The sequence below is a fragment of the Nuphar pumila genome, chromosome 6 (assembly GCF_984573655.1).
Source record: "Nuphar pumila chromosome 6, dmNupPumi1.hap1.1, whole genome shotgun sequence".
Taxonomy (NCBI): domain Eukaryota; kingdom Viridiplantae; phylum Streptophyta; class Magnoliopsida; order Nymphaeales; family Nymphaeaceae; genus Nuphar; species Nuphar pumila.
In genome coordinates, this window is record NC_143254.1 from 113,947,592 (window position 1) to 113,964,490 (window position 16,899).

Here is a 16,899-nt window from a genome sequence, read left to right on the forward strand (position 1 = left end):
TACTTTTTTTCTGCTTTACTTGTTTGATTGTTTTTTGTTTTCTTAATTCACTTAGTGTAGTCATAATATATTTAGGTTGATTTAATTGTGGTGTTAGTTTTTATTGACAAAGAATAGCAATTGTAGATCGTTAATTTGATTTATTGCATGCATGATGAATTGATGATATGATAATTGCTTTTTATTTCATTAGTGTTACTGTTAACTGTTAAAATATATATATATACCCTCCCTCCCCCAAGTTTTTTTAAAGGGTTGCGTCGTCGCACCCGTACCTATGTGACAGGTTTTGTCCTATAATTGATTCAGTGTGTGTGCTACATACTGTAGCTATTTCTTGGTTAATAGTTCTCCTTGCTAGTTAGGTAACGCAAACTTGCTAGCAACTATATTTTTATGCTTCACATTGTTTCCCTAGGCGACTTGGCTTTTTCATCAACATTATCTGAGGACAATTTTCAATATTTCTAAAAATTAATGGAACTTTATTACCTACAAATTATGGCTTGGCTGTCTTCTGCTTGTTTACATTTTATAGAAACTATCATTTTTCTTTTGCTGACAGATGCGTTTATGTATCAATAGTCTTGAATAAAATTTGCTTTTCATGCATGGATGTGATATCATTTCCATCTAGTGGTTCAAATCTTGTTCTATGTCACATAGGTGCAGGTGCGGGTGCGGTGATGCGGCACTTTAAAAAAACTTGAGTGAAGGGGTGCGGAGGGGTATATATATAGTTATATATATAATTTTTAATAGTTAACAGTAACACTAATGAAATAAGAGGCAATTATCATATCATCAATTCATCATGCATGCAATAAATCAAATTAACGATCTACAATTGCTATTTTTCATCAATAAAAACTAACACTACAATTAAATCAACCTAAATATATTATGACTACGCTAAGTGAATTAAGAAAATAGGAAATAATCAAACAAGTAAAGCAGAAAAGAAGTAAATTATACTAATAAAAGAAACAAACAATGCGTAATTATATATCAAAAGTATATCCTACACAATGTATATGACGATGAGGTAATGATTCTAATAATTTTTTGCTTTATCATCAAATTCATCATAAGAAGGAAGACTAAACTCAGATAAGTCCATGTTTATAATGTTAAAATTGTACTCTCCTTCTAAGTCACACTCCTCTGGGTGTACATCCCAAGATTTGAATGATCATTGTCTGCATTATAATTAAAATTTAAAAATATTAAATACTTGTATATTTAAATGAATAAACTAAGAAATAGTCAAATAACTAAAAGAGCAATTAATACATGTATTTTTCATTGGTTCGTGAAAGTAATCGAAGATTAGAAAGAACAAAGACTAAATCCTTTGCATGCTTGCTGGTGAGTTTGTTTTTTTTTATGTTGTGAATTTGAGTATATGTACTCTAATTTCTTTCACAACAAGATGAACTAGCAGGCTAAGATAACAATCTCAGTGCAAGACGTTGAAGAAAAATTATTTTTGATCCATATATTAACCACCATGTGATAGGATTTATATCCTCTTTCTCCCTCGGTATTAATGTATGTCCATATAACCTCGTAGAGAAAAAAAAATTAAACTCTTATGTGACTTGATTCTCGATAAAGTCTCGCCATACACATATTTCTACGCCTTGATAACTCTGGTTCTAAATAAATTTGAAGGGATAGGACCAACACCACCGTCTTGCCACTTCTTTGCACAATATTTGAGATTAAGAGAATGCAATGCAAATGAGTGTTGCTCTTATCCCATCTTCTAATTAAAATTGAATGTATATGATTAAAAAATTATGAATCATCCACTGTTGGATTTTTTCCTCATGCTTGAAAACTGCCACTTGAATTTTTTCAATCATATTATCCCACATTTTATAAACTCCGTAAAGCATGGGCTCATCATTGTCAACTTCTCTCAGTATTTCCCAAATAGGTTGCGTAAACTCAGAAAAGTACACGACTTTATCCCAAAACTCATTATCAATAATGAATTTCTTAATTTCTTGAGCCTTGACAACATCATCGGCACGATAGAATATCCAATTATCATTAGTCACCATGTTAACCAAAGTATTCTTGACTTACTTTTTGTCGCCATCACAATGATGGACTCAAAACGTTTTTCAGCAACCTCAACAATTTCAAATCAGAATGCCTATTAAATATGACATTAGGATGGTGGTTGACAACAAAATTCCTAATGCTTTTGACATTTTTTTCTAATTCTTCAATCCATAAACATAGAACATATGCTGATGAGTTTTCTTTTTCTTTTGGGTTGCAGATGCTCTTGAGAGTCAGATTCAAGCTGGTATGCTGCTACACAGGGAGAACAAAAAATGTGAGGATACTCACTCCCCAAACTCAATGCTGCACTTTTACAAACTGGAGCGTTGTCTATCATGATTTGCACTATTTTCTAATCACCCACTTCTTTTATTACTTTTATAAACAACTCATTTAAATACTCAATATTTTTATATTGCTCAGATGCATCAACTGCTCTTAAGAATATTAGGTCACTAAGCGAAGAAGCAATGAAATTAATTAGTGGATGCCTTTGAATATTTGTCCACCCATCAAAAATAATGGAAACTGTATTTTTTCTCATAAAAATTTCTTAATCTTTAGCAATCTCTCATTATTTGCTCTATTTTCTGTAAGAATTGTCATTCGTAGTTTTTTTGAGCTTTGAGGTACACAACCACTCAAGTTATAATTTTTCAGTGAAGTAATTAAATTCTTCTAATAAGAATTTTTAGCTGCATTAAATGAAAGCGAACTAGAATAAAAATATCTCCCTACTTTTATATCCATCACCTCCCTTCCATATGTATTGAATGATGTTTTAATCGTTCATCTACTTTTACTCTTACATCCACTTTTCTTTTTCCTTTGATCATCTTCTTGGTAGCTTAAAAATGGTACTTTGATTGCACAAGAATCACTCATTGTCTTCATCTTCTCATATTCATCTTGTATTTTTTTGTATTGTCTCCGTAGTGCCTCATCAACTCTTTTGCATCCTGAAATGTCATGTCTTGATATCTTCAACAAATGAGCCTTAACTCTTGTGTAAGACATGTTGTGACAAGATGAGCCTTATTGATATATATGTTCCAGCTTGAAGGGGAGTGTTGAGAAACAATCACAGTATACATACATATGGGTAGTTTGGTTCGGTTCAGTTTCTACAACTACTTAAGAGGTCAGGGGCATTATTGTAAACAATGTTTTAGTCTAATTTCTCTATTTAAGTGAGATTAGACCTAATGAGAATTAACGATTCTTTCTCCCTCTCTCTCTCTCTTCTCTCTCACTCTCCCCTTCTTTCTTTTTCCTGATTTGCTAGAAACCCTAGCCGGGTTCAACATGGTATCAGAGCAGGACGTAGCTCTGGGCATCTGACATGATCGATCCACACGTTGATCGGGTGGTGTTGTGCACATCGTGAAGAGCGATTCGAACAGCATCAAAGTTGATCACTGTGTGCAGTGATTACAACGATTGTTGTGTACAGGGTGTACCGCAATCTGGAACTTCTCTAGCCAGCAGGAACATGATCTGAACAGCGTGGCGCTCTATGATCTGAACAGTGATTAACCTCTCCAGCAGGAACGTTGATCGGGCGTGCGTTGTGTGTGTAGTAGCAAGTATGTGCGCGTAGCAACAAGGAGACCCTGACCGTGTCGATGGTGGCTGATGATGGTTGTGTGAATGCTAAAAAGGCCTGTAGTCTCCATCATGATGCAGTCGTGGTATGCAAGTTGTCAGATTTTTTTTGTGGCAGTCGTGGTATGCAAGTTGTTGCAGTTTTCTTTTAAGATGAATAGTTCAGATTTTATTAGGGTGATTAAAATATGGTAGAGTATGCTTCCTAGTTGGAAGTTGATGTGCACGTTAGTGTTGGATCTGAACAGCGTATTACAAGTTTATATATATATATATATATATATATATATATATATATATATATATATCAGTTTTTATCAGTATGATTAAAATCTGATAGAGTCGGTTTCTCAGTTGATAGTTGGTGTGCTCGTCAGATCCAAGTTTTTAGCAGCTGGTAGTTGTGTGTGGTTGTATCTCCATGGCTGAAATCAAGAAGTAAGACATGAAGACCGAAACCATGTCTGATTATAAAGCCTTTGCAAACCCTTTTTCATATGGATCATTTGTAAAGTTGGATGAGACTAACTATGCTAGATGCTCGCGTACGTTCATGATGTCTGCTTCAGAGCATCGTAGAAAACATATTTTGTTGGAAAATGAGCCTATGGACAAAAATGGGAAGTATGCTACATGGGAAGAAGACAATGATATTGTATGTCTTGGATTATGAATAGTGTGCAACCTCACATAGTTGACGGACTTATTTATTACACCTCTGCAAAACAAATGTGGGATAATTTGCAAGATACTTATTCTCAAGAAACTAATGTTAGGCGTATTCTTCAAGTAGAACAGGAGATCTATAAATTGCGGCAAGGAGAGCAAACTATAACCCAGTATTATGCCTCCGTGAAGGCAGCTTTTGAGAGAATGAATGCTCATAGACCGTTATGTTGTGACAAACAAAAACTACACCAAGAGCATACCATGGTAGCACGATTCCTGACTGGCTTGTCAGCTGAATTCTCCATTGACAAAGTTCAGATGTTGACAGGCTCAGATGTTCCCACTCTGGCTGAGGCATATAATTGTTTGAACAGGCTTGCTATGTCCCTTCCTTCATCTCAATCGGAATCACAAACCTCTGCTTTGTCTGTCTCTTATGGCCGAGGCCAAGGTTTTCTTCCTAATTCTCGAGGTCGTGGACGTGGTCGAGGCACGGGAGGACGAGGCAAGCTCCAGTGTACCTATTGTGGGAGATTTGGGCATTTAGAAGATAGATGTTTTGACAAGAATGGTCGACCTCCTGCATCTTCTGCTAAAGTTGCTCCTACAGCACAAGTGGCCAAACCCGAGTCCCCCACTGTTCCTCCTAGTGATTCAGTCACTCTCACTCATGCTGAGTATGATGATTTGTTGGCATATCTTCCATCTAGTTCTCCCGTGGCTGATATTGCATGCTCTGCAGCTGATGAATTTTCTTGCCAAGGTAGTTGTTGGATTATTGATTCAGGGGCATCCAGCCATTTATGTAGAAATAAATATGATTTTTCGAACTTGCATAGTGTTGCTAATCATAAAAAGGTGGTTCTTGCCGATGGGAGTTCCTCTCCCATTGTTGGTCAGGGAAATATCTTTATCTCCCCTACTCTTCAATTATCAAATGTTCTCCATGCTTCTTTATTCCCTCAAAATTTGTTATCAGTTAGTCGTGTTGCAAAAGAGTTGAATTGTCGAGTAATATTTGATCCTGCCTGTTGCACTTTTCAGGACTTGCTGACGGGGAAGACGATTGGTGGAGGCTACGAGGAAGGTGGAGTCTATTATCTACACCAACCAGTTGGCTCTGTTCATTCCGCAGTTGAGTCCTCTTCTAGTCTGTTGCTTTGGCATCATCGTCTTGGTCATTTTCCGTTGCTTAAATTTCGTAGAGTTATTCCTCATATCTCGACGTCCACTACTCTACTGTGTGAAGCATGTCAGCTTGGAAAGCATCATAGGAGTTCATTTCCGTCTAGTCAGAGTCCTTCAAGTCAAAATTTGTTTGATCTTCTTCATGTTGATGTTTGGGGTCCAAGTAGAATTCTTAGTCGTTCTAAGTGTCATTATTATTTAGTCATTGTAGATGATTTTTCCAGATTATCTAGATAGGGTTGAAGCCCTTATTATTCTTAAATCCTTGATTATTGAAATAAAAACTCAATTTAATTCTTGCGTCAAAGTTGTTCGCACTGACAATGCTCTTGAATTCAAATCATCTGAATTATTACAATTTTGCAAAAATCTTGAGATCCAATCTCAGACTTCTTGTCCTCATACCTCACAACAGAATGGAGTAGCGGAGCGCCGACATAGACACATTCTAAATGTTTTTCGTTGTCTTATGATTCAATCTTATATGCTTGCGTCTTACTGGGGAGATGTGGTTCTAACTGCGGGATACCTAATAAACCGTATGCCTTCAACCTCTGTGAGGGGTCGTATTTCCATTCAAATTCTCAGACCTGGAGCTCCTATTTTTTCTCTCTCTCCAAAGGTGTTTGGCTGTGTGAGCTTTGTTCATAAACTTGGTCCCAACCGCGATAAATTGTCATCCCAATCTATCAAATGCATTTTTGTTGGGTATCCCAAGCACCAAAAAGGATATCGGTGTTATGATCCCATATCCCAGAGAGAGTATGTCAGTGCGGATGTTTCCTTTTTTTAGTCTATCCCATATTTTTCTAGTACCTCTCCGAGAATACATGATAGTCAAGGTGATTCATTCCCTCTTCCTATTCCTCCTTTTCCATTAGAATCTGTCAATTTTGAGCCTCTTGTTTCCAGTCTGACTCTGTCTCGTTCAGAGTTACCAGTCGAGGAAGCGGGAAGCGAGGCACTTAGAAGAAAATTCTGAACCGTCTCGAAAACGACCTAGGAAGCGAACCGGAAGCGACCTAGGAAGCAAACCGAAAGCGACCTAGGAAGCGAACCGAAAGCGACCTAAGAAGCGAACCGGAAGCGACCTAGGAAGCAAACCGAAAGCGACCTAGGAAGCGAACCAAAAACGAGGGGGAAGCGGAAAAAATAAAAAAAAATGGAGAAGCGAGGGGGAAGCGTGGGGGAAGCACGCTTCCCATAAAAGAGAAGTGTGCTTCCCATAAAAGGGAAGTGCGCTTCCCAAAAAAGGGGGACGCTTCCCCTCACGCTCCGAAAGCGCGATGTTTCGCGCTTCCCCTTTTACCTAGGTGCTTCCGGTAACTCTGGTCTCGTTACAAAAATCCTCCTATGGTGTACACACATCGAGCTCCACCCAACTCTATGCTTGTGCCATCAGCTTCTCCAGAAGTGAGTGTTCCTGACCCTACTGATGATCCTCTTATTGATGGTGATTTACCTATTGCTCTTCGGAAAGGAAGAAGGCAATGTACACTTCATCCTATTTCTCAGTTTGTTTCTGAAGCACGACTTGGTGAAAATATGAAGAATTTTGTATTCGCCTTATCTACTGCAGCAGTTCCTCTCAATCATCATCACGCCCTTCTGGACCCCAAATGGGCGACGGCCATGCAAGATGAAATGGACGCACTGCTTTCTCACAAAACATGGGACTTAGTTGATCCTCCACCTGAGGTTGATATTGTTGGTTGTAAATGGGTCTATACTATTAAGTATAACTCTGATGGATCCATTGAAAGGTTTAAAGCTCGCCTAGTTGCAAAATGTTATACTCAAACTTATGGGGTGGACTTCTTTGAAACCTTCTCTCTTGTTGCTCGTCTTGGGACTATTCGTCTTGTTTTGTTCGTCGCAGTGCACCATGGTTGGTCTCTATGTCAGCTTGATGTGAAAAATGTCTTTCTGTATGGAGACTTGGAGGAGACAGTTTATATGCAGCAACCTCTGGGGTTTGAGGTTCAGAGGGAGTGTCAAAAGGTATGCAAGTTGAACAAGGCAATCTATGGTCTCAAACTGAGTCCCCGTACGTGGTTCTCCAAGCTGGCTGAGGTCATGTCAGCATTTGGGTTTGTCAAATCTGCTTCTGACCACTCTCTTTTTATTAAAAAAGCTTGCACAAGGATTGTGGTCATGATAGTATATGTTGATGACATTATAGTCACAGGAAGCAGTGAAAAAGATATTTCTGAGACAAAGTCCCATCTTCATAAGCACTTTGTGACTAAGGATCTGGGACCACTCAGATATTTCTTAGGCATAAAGGTTGCAAGGAGTAAAGAAGGATTGGTTCTGTCACAACGGAAATATGTCTTGGACCTGCTGAAGGAGACAGGGATGTTATGTGTCAAACCTGCAAAGATTCCTATGGATCCCAAGTCTCATTTATTTGATGAACAATCCGAGTATGTGGACTGTAGCAGTGATCGCTCTTTGGTCGGCAAGCTATTATATGTGACTGTGACCAGACCTGACATATCCTTAGTCGTGAGCAAGATAAGTCAATTTATGGACAAACCTACAAAGGCTCGCTGGGAGGCTGCAATGATGATTCTCAAATATCTAAAGTTCTCCCCTGGCAAAGGACTATGGTTTAAACAAAACCCCTCTTTAGATGTTACTGCCTATTCAGATGCAGATTATGCAGGGTCGATTATTGATAGAAAGTCCACAACTAGATTTTGTGTGTTTGTTGGAGGGAATCTTGTTACTTGGAGAAGTAAGAAACAAACTGTTGTTGCTAGGTCGAGCGTTGAGTCAGAGTATCAGGCTATGGCTCAAACTGATGCTGAGATGATGTGGGTTAAATATGTGGTGACTGATCTCCAAGTGAAAGTCTCATTACCTATAGAGATGATATGTGATAATAGAGCTGCTACTTATATTGCAAATAACCCAGTGTTTCATGAACGGACAAAGCATATTGAGGTAGATTGTCACTATGTACGTGACCTGGTCCAAACTGGGTACATTTGCACCAAGCACATATCTTCAAAGAACCAAATTGCTGATGTCTTCACAAAACCCCTAGCGAGTTCAAATTTTCAAAATGTTGTGACAAGTTGAGCCTTATTGATATATATGCTCCAGCTTGAGGGAGAGTGTTGAGAAACAGTCATCGTACATATGCATATGGGTAGTTTGGTAACTACTTAAGAGGTCAGGGGCATTATTGTAAACAATGTTTTAGTCTAATCTCTCTATTTAAGTGAGATTAGACCTAATGAGAATTAACGATTCTTCCTCCCTCTCTTTCTCTCCCTCTTTCTTTTTCCTGATTTGCTAGAAACCCTAGCTGACTTCAACACAACAGAATATCTCTTTCAAAACTTGCATCGAAATCTCTTATCTCCACCACCTCCTCCATCTTTTTCAAGTTTATCCACATGTGCCCATAGTGGCCCTTCATCATCACGTGATGCAGCCAACGAACGAGAATCAACACTACCACTACCACTACCACTACCACTACCAACGGAACTTACATGTGGGGATGAAGATAACGCAATTTCTTTCCCTTTGTTTGTGAGTCATTTCTTTTTATCTGTCATTTTCGTCCTTAAAACAAATAAAATATTAAAATAAAATTGAGGTTCTTCAGAACCAAATAAAATAAAATTCATGCATGAGTAGGGCTGGGTTTGGCAAAGTCAAACCCAGGGGTTCGACTTCGTTGAACCCAACCCTTCTTAGTTTGGCTCTACTAAACCCAGGGGTTCAACTCAACAGAGCCCACCCAACCCAGGAGTTCAACTTCGCTGAACCCAACCCTTCTTAGTTTGACTCTGCTAAACCCAGGGATTCAACTCATCAGAGCCCACCCAACCCAGGGGTTCAGCTCTGCAGAGCGGAACACTTCTAGGTTTGGCTTTGCTAAACCTAGGGTTTTAGCTCAGGAAAGCCCAACCTAGGGGTTCGACGGAGGCGAACCCCTGGATTTAGCATTGCCAGGGTTGGGAGCCGAACCCAACCCCGACAGCCAAGGGAAGGGAGCCGAACCCAACCTAGTAGTGTTGGGAGCTGAACCCAAACCAAAAGAAGAAAGAGAAGAGAAGGAGGAGGAAGAAGAGAGGGAGAGAGAGAGAGAGAAGAAGAAAGAAAAGAGGAGGAAGAAGAGAGAGAGACCTTGCGGTCACTGGAGGAGGAGAGGAGGACTCGGGGAAGGCCGTCGTTGTCCGTCGAAGAAGAGGAGGTTCTGGGAGTGTCGTCGTGGAAGAGGAGAAGGGGGAGGCATTGGGGTCGGGGGAGGGCGATTTTCCCTAATCCCCCACCCAACCCCCCTTTCGTAGTTTTTTTTTTGGCCCAAAATGGACTCGATCAAAGTTGACTGAATCCATTTTGAACACTTATGACCCTAGGTGTGGTTGACCGCACTCAAGGTCATTTTGATCGCACCGGGTGCCACACCCGCACCTGAGTCACGTCGCATCAATGCCGGTGCGGGGCAAATCCCTGTGACAAGACAAAACAAATCTGCTTCACATCTAAATAGATGCCTAAAAAGACCCTTGTAAGGAGACAAGGCAAACTCAGATGAAAAGAAAAAGTAAATGAAATAAGCAAACAAAAAAAATATCAAACAAAATTTTGCAGAGCCAATCACAGTAAATGGCTAAGATCATTGTTGGAAACTTTCAGTCTTCACAAGGAATGTGATAAGATTAACACAACCACTTTACATAATTAGTAAAACATATGTAGCGAAACAGTGGCATACAACAATAAGGGAAAATTGAATAAGCACAAACCTGTACTTGTTTCGGAAACTCTATGTAATGATTCCATTTGTTTCTAATGAGCCTTAGAAGATGGCGTGTACTGTTCACATTGTATCGTCTGTGATTACCAATGCTTGCGAGGAACACAGAGTCAAACTTAATCTCCCAATTCCCACCAAAAACTACATGTCCAATGCGCTCAATTGCTTCCAAAAGATCACATTGTTTCTCTCGGTCCTCTAGTTCTATTCTGTCACTGCTATCTCGGAGAAATGATAGACGCACCTCAGAGCTCCAGAAGAGGGGATGCTGCAACACTTCATGTGCCGTCCGTCTGATATAACCATTTCAGACAACACAATATTCATACTTATGTAGAATATGTAATACAAAAGAAATATTACCTTTATGTACAGCAAAAGGAAGACTAGAAAGCTGGAAGAACATGAAGGATCTCTTACCTCAGTAACGGGTCTGGTTGTAACAACTGAGAGAAAAGATGAACAGCTTCTGGAATACAATCAACCAAAGAAAGATCAAGTCTGTTATGTGCAATATTCATGTCTCGTTCAAAGTGCTTTCCAAAAGGATGTCTGCCCTTAGTGATGCAAAAGAAAAGAACACATCCTAAACTGAACAAATCCAATGCGAATGTCTGAGATGTTCCAAGAAGGATCTCTGGTGCTCGCCATCCAGAACTACCACTTCCTGCAAATACATATAGCACATTATCAACTAAAAGCTGCTATAATAAATGCAACCTCAGATAACATGGCCCAATTCTAACGAATATACAATTAGGTCATCAGACACATGGGAAAGAAATTATTAGTTCCTTGACAGGAAACCTCACCAGTAGCATTATTTGTTAGAGAAGATTTTCCATCAGAAAGCTTTTTACTTATACCCATGTCAGACATTTTTGCACACACAGGCTTTCCAGCACTTATCAATACATTCTGGGGCTTCAAATCCCTATGAATTATTTTTAGGTCGTGCAAATGTGCAAGCCCAGAAACCATACCCCTGAAGAAAAGCATAAAACAACAATACGCAAAAAAGCATCACATCAGATTAAAATAGTGACCATGCCCAACCAATGAAAATCCGGACAAAAATAATACAGAACAATTACAAAAACAAGAAAAAAAAGAAAAATTATATCAGTATTCATTAATACAGAGTATATGCAAGAATTACTGACATCAGAAACCAACCCAATCCTACTGTTTTGGACATCAAACTACCATCGACAAGTAAAATCCTCGTGCATTCAGGTAAAACTTTTAAAAAACAGAGGAATGAGTTGGTAGTAGATGGCACTAGAATTTATAAGTAAAAACATATGAAATTGTGGGAGAGCCTTAGTAGAGAACTAATCTTCTCTCTGTCAAATAATTACAGGCCAGCATGATAGAAAAAAAAATGATAGGATTCACCCAAAGAATGAAGAATGTACAAACTTTGAAAATAACTAGTTTCTTAGTTTCCCAATGTACATCCAAAACGCGATTGAACAAATTCAATTTTAAAAATTTAGATTGATGGTAGTGGTGCATGCTATCTTCCATGAATTCAAGGAGTTCCTCATCATTGATATGAATTTGACTGCTGTAAGACACTTATGAAGAACCAAAATAATCAGACAATTATCAGAAAAAAAATAATCAGAAAACTTGCTTGGTGCCTCCAATAAATGATCGCATCATGTCTGAGACGAACATGTGCATAACACAAGTAAAGAATGAAACTTGCGTGTATGAACAGATTGAATGTCTACTTAGGAGCACAGCATGCAATATATTCATAACATAACAACATAGAAATGCTCAAAGAAGGCTAAAGCTCCTTAGCAAACCTCATCAATCCTAACAATTCAGTTGAAGGATAACCATTTTCTTTCCACAGTACGATATCCCGAATACCATCAATGGACTCCAACTGTGAATCTTCCCCAGTCTTAATGTCTGAAGCAGAACTATCAAAAGAAGAACCATCTTGTGAAAGTGGTGCATGCAGTTCAATTAAATCACCAAGGCTGCAAGAGCAACGCTCTAGCGCAAGGTAAACAAAGTCTGCATCATACTCTACGCCATACCATCTGACAATATTTGGATGATTGTCAGATTGCAGAAGAGCTTCAACTTCTTTGCTAGCTATGTCACTATGTGCAAGCACAAGGCGCTTGACAGCAGCAAGACGGCCATTATAGATTCCTTTGAGAACCACAGTACCATTGCTTCCTTTTGCAATTACTGTGGTAGACACAAAAAGATTACCAATTGTGCGTCCCCCACCTTCACTTCCTTTCATAATATTAAGTAGTGGTTCATTATCAATTCTCTCAGAATATGTATGTGCATGCACCTCAGCCTCTACATTTTCAGTTGGAGGAAGTTTGTCCGGAACATCAGTCGTGGTGTTTTTGGTATAACCAACTTTACGAGACCTTCTCTTTTTGCTGCTCACAGGGGTCTTCTTTGTTGTATTTGATTGTTTACTACGATAACTTATATTTAGAAATACCATCACCAATATTATCAGAAATAGGACAATAATAAGAAAGATATATATAGGAACAGGTAATATATGAATGTTGCCATTTTGTGAAACAGGATCCTTTTCTTCATCTAGAATTTTATCCTTTTGTGAAACAAGATCCTTTCCTTCATATACTTTTATGGCTCTTGATGGATCATGGACAGATTCCTTTCCAAACTCCCCCTTCAGAATGTTGAATTTTACTTTGTCATAATCAGATGGCAACAGTGCCAAAGGATTTCCTTGTGCTGCTGGCAAATAAGGAGAAAATGCCTTTGACTGCAAATAAGAAAGGATTTTATTTTTCTCCAGCACTCTAGTGGCCTCCAAATTCTTGTTATGACTGTCCAGAGAATGTTGTTGAACCGTGAGTTCAGTTGACGGCAATTTGCTAAGAACAACATAAGTCACACCATCCTTTACAATCTTAGGACCACGAGTACGGGAGACTGAAACCCTTGTTTGGCATTTAATTGGATTCTTAAAACCGTCTTGACCTTCCAGGTTAGGTTCATCCTCCGTACTGCCTTGTATCCCAGCATAGCCACTTGGTGGATTTTGGCAAAGAAAAGCAGCTTCAATTTCAGAAACAGTTACATTCCACACAACTGTCTTATTCGGTGCATATGACGTCAAGGAGTAGTCTGTTCTTGTGATGAAAATTGGTTCGACAGGTTTAAGGGTGCTTGGTTGTATCCAAGCTCCAATATCTTCCTTGGACATGGCCAGACTTTCCTGGTATTCATTCTGCGCTTGCACTTTCACCTTTTTATCATTATCATCAGCATCATCTGAACCATATCTATGGATCACTTCCCCATTCCTCGCATTAACAAGAAAAGCAGTTGTCTTCTTTGACCCAACAGTAACCTCCCCACTATCTGATATATGTGGCATAACAGACACAAATTCTTCTGGTGAAAATGTCAGCTTCTGCATGGGATAATAAACAAGTCATAAAAAGCAATACTCCAAGTCACAGCTCAAAAAAGCGAAAAAATTGGGCATATCATTCCAAACCTACCTTGCTACCATGGTTCCTGAAGTACACGTAGAGATTCCAATCCTCACCACAGTATATGTAGAAGTCACCCTCTGATCTTGCTTCCTTGGTTTCATACTTCCCACCAAGTCCAGAAGAATAATTGTAATCATCCCCATCATTTTCAGGCCTTTGGTAAGATGAAGCAAGTGGAGGCCCTGATCTGAATGACCAGCGGGATCGCCCAGACTCTAATTCGACTAAATGCACTTCCCCATCCAAGTGAGCAACAAGAGATGTCCGATGCTCGCTGCTTTGAGTACAAAGTACAAACACATAAAGGAAGGGACAGGGGGCTTGTTTAGTATGCAGAAATATGCAATGTAATCAAAGAGAGGAGGAAGTAAGATAACAATCCAGAGAAGTACAATGCAAAATTTTAATCCGATAGGAAGAAAAACAAGAGCTAGTCCAGCAAAGAACTAAGAACAAACGTCATAAGATAGCAACCGAAACCAAATTCAGAGTTCATAAAACCAGGAAAGTTAGCATAATTGACATGAATCAAGTTCAGAAATCACAAAACTAGGAGAGTTAGCACAATTGTCCTGAACCAAGTTCAGAAATTCACAGTAGCAAACCAGTTTAGCGGAACCTCTCCCAATCGCAATACAGTCCCAACCACGAATCACAAGATCACAGTCCGTTCAGAGAAACCTCGTAGCAATCAAAACCGGAGACCGATTTCAGAAACCACAAAACTACTCTAGTTCGATCAAAACACTAGGCAAATTGTACTATCGATCTCGAAAAACCATGACAGGGCTACGCTCATATAACAAAATTCAAAATCACGAAGAAAAAAGCGACAGAAACCAAAACAACGAATACAGATAACTAAACGAAATCCAGTTACCTCACGGGCAGATGGGTCAGTAGCAGTCTAGTCCCCGCACCTGCGGCACCGCCGTCGGCATCAGGAAGCGCCTTCAATGCCGAAACCTTTCCGTTCTCCGCAACAAAAGGGGGTTTCTCCGAGCCAAACCCGAGGCCCAGAAAAGCGAGGAAGAGCAGCAAATTGAAGACCAGAAGAGCCGAATAAGAAGCCATGTCAGACTTACGCATGAATCAAGCAACACGGAGACGAACGGAGAGGATGAATACGAAAATGAGTGACGAAACAACGAATTGGAGAGCAGAGAAAAGCAGAGAATAACCCCATAGAAGAGGGGAAATCAGGAAAAATCGAGAGTTAGGGCATGGAATCGGGAGGAAGAATTGGGGAGAAAGAAGAAGTAAATGATGAAATTAAGGTAGCGGGAGAGAATGAATTGGAAAGGGAGGGAATTTGAGAAGGAGCAGGAGGAATCGGGAACGTCCTTCTGAGCTTTCTTCTTCGCCTCGTTTTATCTATTTCCATGTTCGTCAAAAAGGGGTCGTCATCTCCTCGATCTAACGGCTCGGAAAGGAGCCGCCGCGTTGCGTGAGGCCCTTGCCTGTAGCTGAATGTTACATCCTGAGTCATACACGGTTTTTTTTTGGTGCTTCATTGGGATCAAGCCCGATATTTCTCGCCGCTGGTTCTTGCAAAAGCTTTTCTATTTTCGGGTCACTCGCTCGTAAAAACCCGAGGAAGCATATGTGACAAGAGACATTGGACTCACAGCTGCTGCCCCTTCCAGATAAGCGAAACCTTTATTAACTAGTTTCTGGGAAAGCCATGTAACTTTCAAGGAAACTCTTGACCTGGTAAAAAAAAAAATTCTGTTCTTTACGAACATCCATAGATATTTTTAGATCCTTCCAAATAAGAGAGATTTTTTTTGCTGAAAGAGTTTTTCTAAAAAATACATTTTTTACATTCTTTTATTTTTACACTCCCCATCTCACCATCACCACCACCACCCACCTCCTCTTCTCTCATTTTTTCACATTTTCACACTTTGTTTTTCTCATGCTACACAAACAAGCAAAAAACTTTCTTTTTGGAAAACCTCTCATATCAAAAACTCTCGTAGGCAAAACTTTCTTTTCTTATAATTTTTTTTTTCTTCCAAACTTACCCCAAATCATCATGATGAGAAAATGTCATGCTGACATAAGTGAGTCTCAGTTCTTTCCAACTACCTACCTTTTTTATTTTATGAATCCTTCGGTTCCTCTTCTCTATACAAACATTTTCACTAGAAGATTGAGCTGGCATGATATTTTTTTTTATAAAATTCGTCCCCTTCCAAGAAAATGAAACAAATAGTCCCTTTATGGAAAGGAAAACTATAATTGAAGTTCACAGAATGACCAATAAAAAGTATTTGGTTGCTATTGAGAGCCCCAATCTATGATTCAAGTATTTGAAGTGGTGACCCAATGAGGGTGGGGTGTGCCCGTCAACATTCACAAAGCTAAAGTGACCAGGTCTTTGTGCCGGGTGCAGTTTGTTCGAGTCATAAATTAAAAAAAAAAATGAAGTGGCACAAAATTTAAAGCAACACCCATGCCAAGATCTGAGGTTCTCAAACACTTTTTATCTTAGAATCTTACTTTTCAAAGACCCGAAATAGATGTAGTTATAAAGGAGAACTGAGGGTCTCAAGCACACCTTTTGCCACTTACAAGAACATAACCAGAATTTTGAGATAAGTCAGGTTCATAATCATACCAAAAATGAAAAATATTGAAAAGCATATTCACTTTTCTCCTTGGTTAATTGTCGTGGATCTTAACTACCTACATTAGGTATTTGATGCTCTCTCTAAAATGTTGTCAAAGAAAATACCAGTATCACCCTTCATGTTATGAGCGCCCTTCTCTTTCACACATCCAAGATCCTGTTCGTTTTGCTGTTGTTTTTATGGGTCATTCTTCTCTTTTTCATCCATACAAATGGATTCCACCACGATGGTCTGGATAAATTGATCTCTATGTCACAGGGACACTTCATTTTGGCCTCTTGTCCCTCGTGATATGATCATGCATGCTGACACATACAGGTATTTACTTTAATGTTTTTAATAACTGTGAAACATTTTTAATAATATTTCAATAAAAATGCATTTTTAAATGTTAAAACATCAAAAGTAGTTTTTTTATTTATTAAAA

At 39.1% G+C, this 16,899-nt stretch overlaps 1 protein-coding gene across 2 annotated transcripts in view; it reads right to left on the reverse strand.

Annotated features, from left to right (window-relative positions):
* The window catches only part of LOC149835774 (serine/threonine-protein kinase/endoribonuclease IRE1b-like), a 29,085-nt gene extending 13,859 nt beyond the window's left edge, over positions 1-15,226 (reverse strand). The window contains exons 1-6 of one of the 2 annotated variants that reach the window (XM_090008740.1): positions 14,717-15,226; positions 13,843-14,110; positions 12,136-13,751; positions 11,131-11,303; positions 10,739-10,985; positions 10,308-10,611 (exon numbers count right to left, since the gene is read on the reverse strand). In XM_090008740.1, the coding sequence (XP_089864866.1) occupies positions 10,308-10,611; positions 10,739-10,985; positions 11,131-11,303; positions 12,136-13,751; positions 13,843-14,110; positions 14,717-14,925 (2,817 nt within the window). In that variant the 5' untranslated portion in view covers positions 14,926-15,226. Of the gene's footprint in view, positions 1-10,307; positions 10,612-10,738; positions 10,986-11,130; positions 11,304-12,135; positions 13,752-13,842; positions 14,114-14,716 lie in introns of both variants that reach the window. The other variant, XM_090008739.1, reaches the window with a different exon arrangement.
* Positions 15,227-16,899: the final 1,673 nt, after the last annotated feature.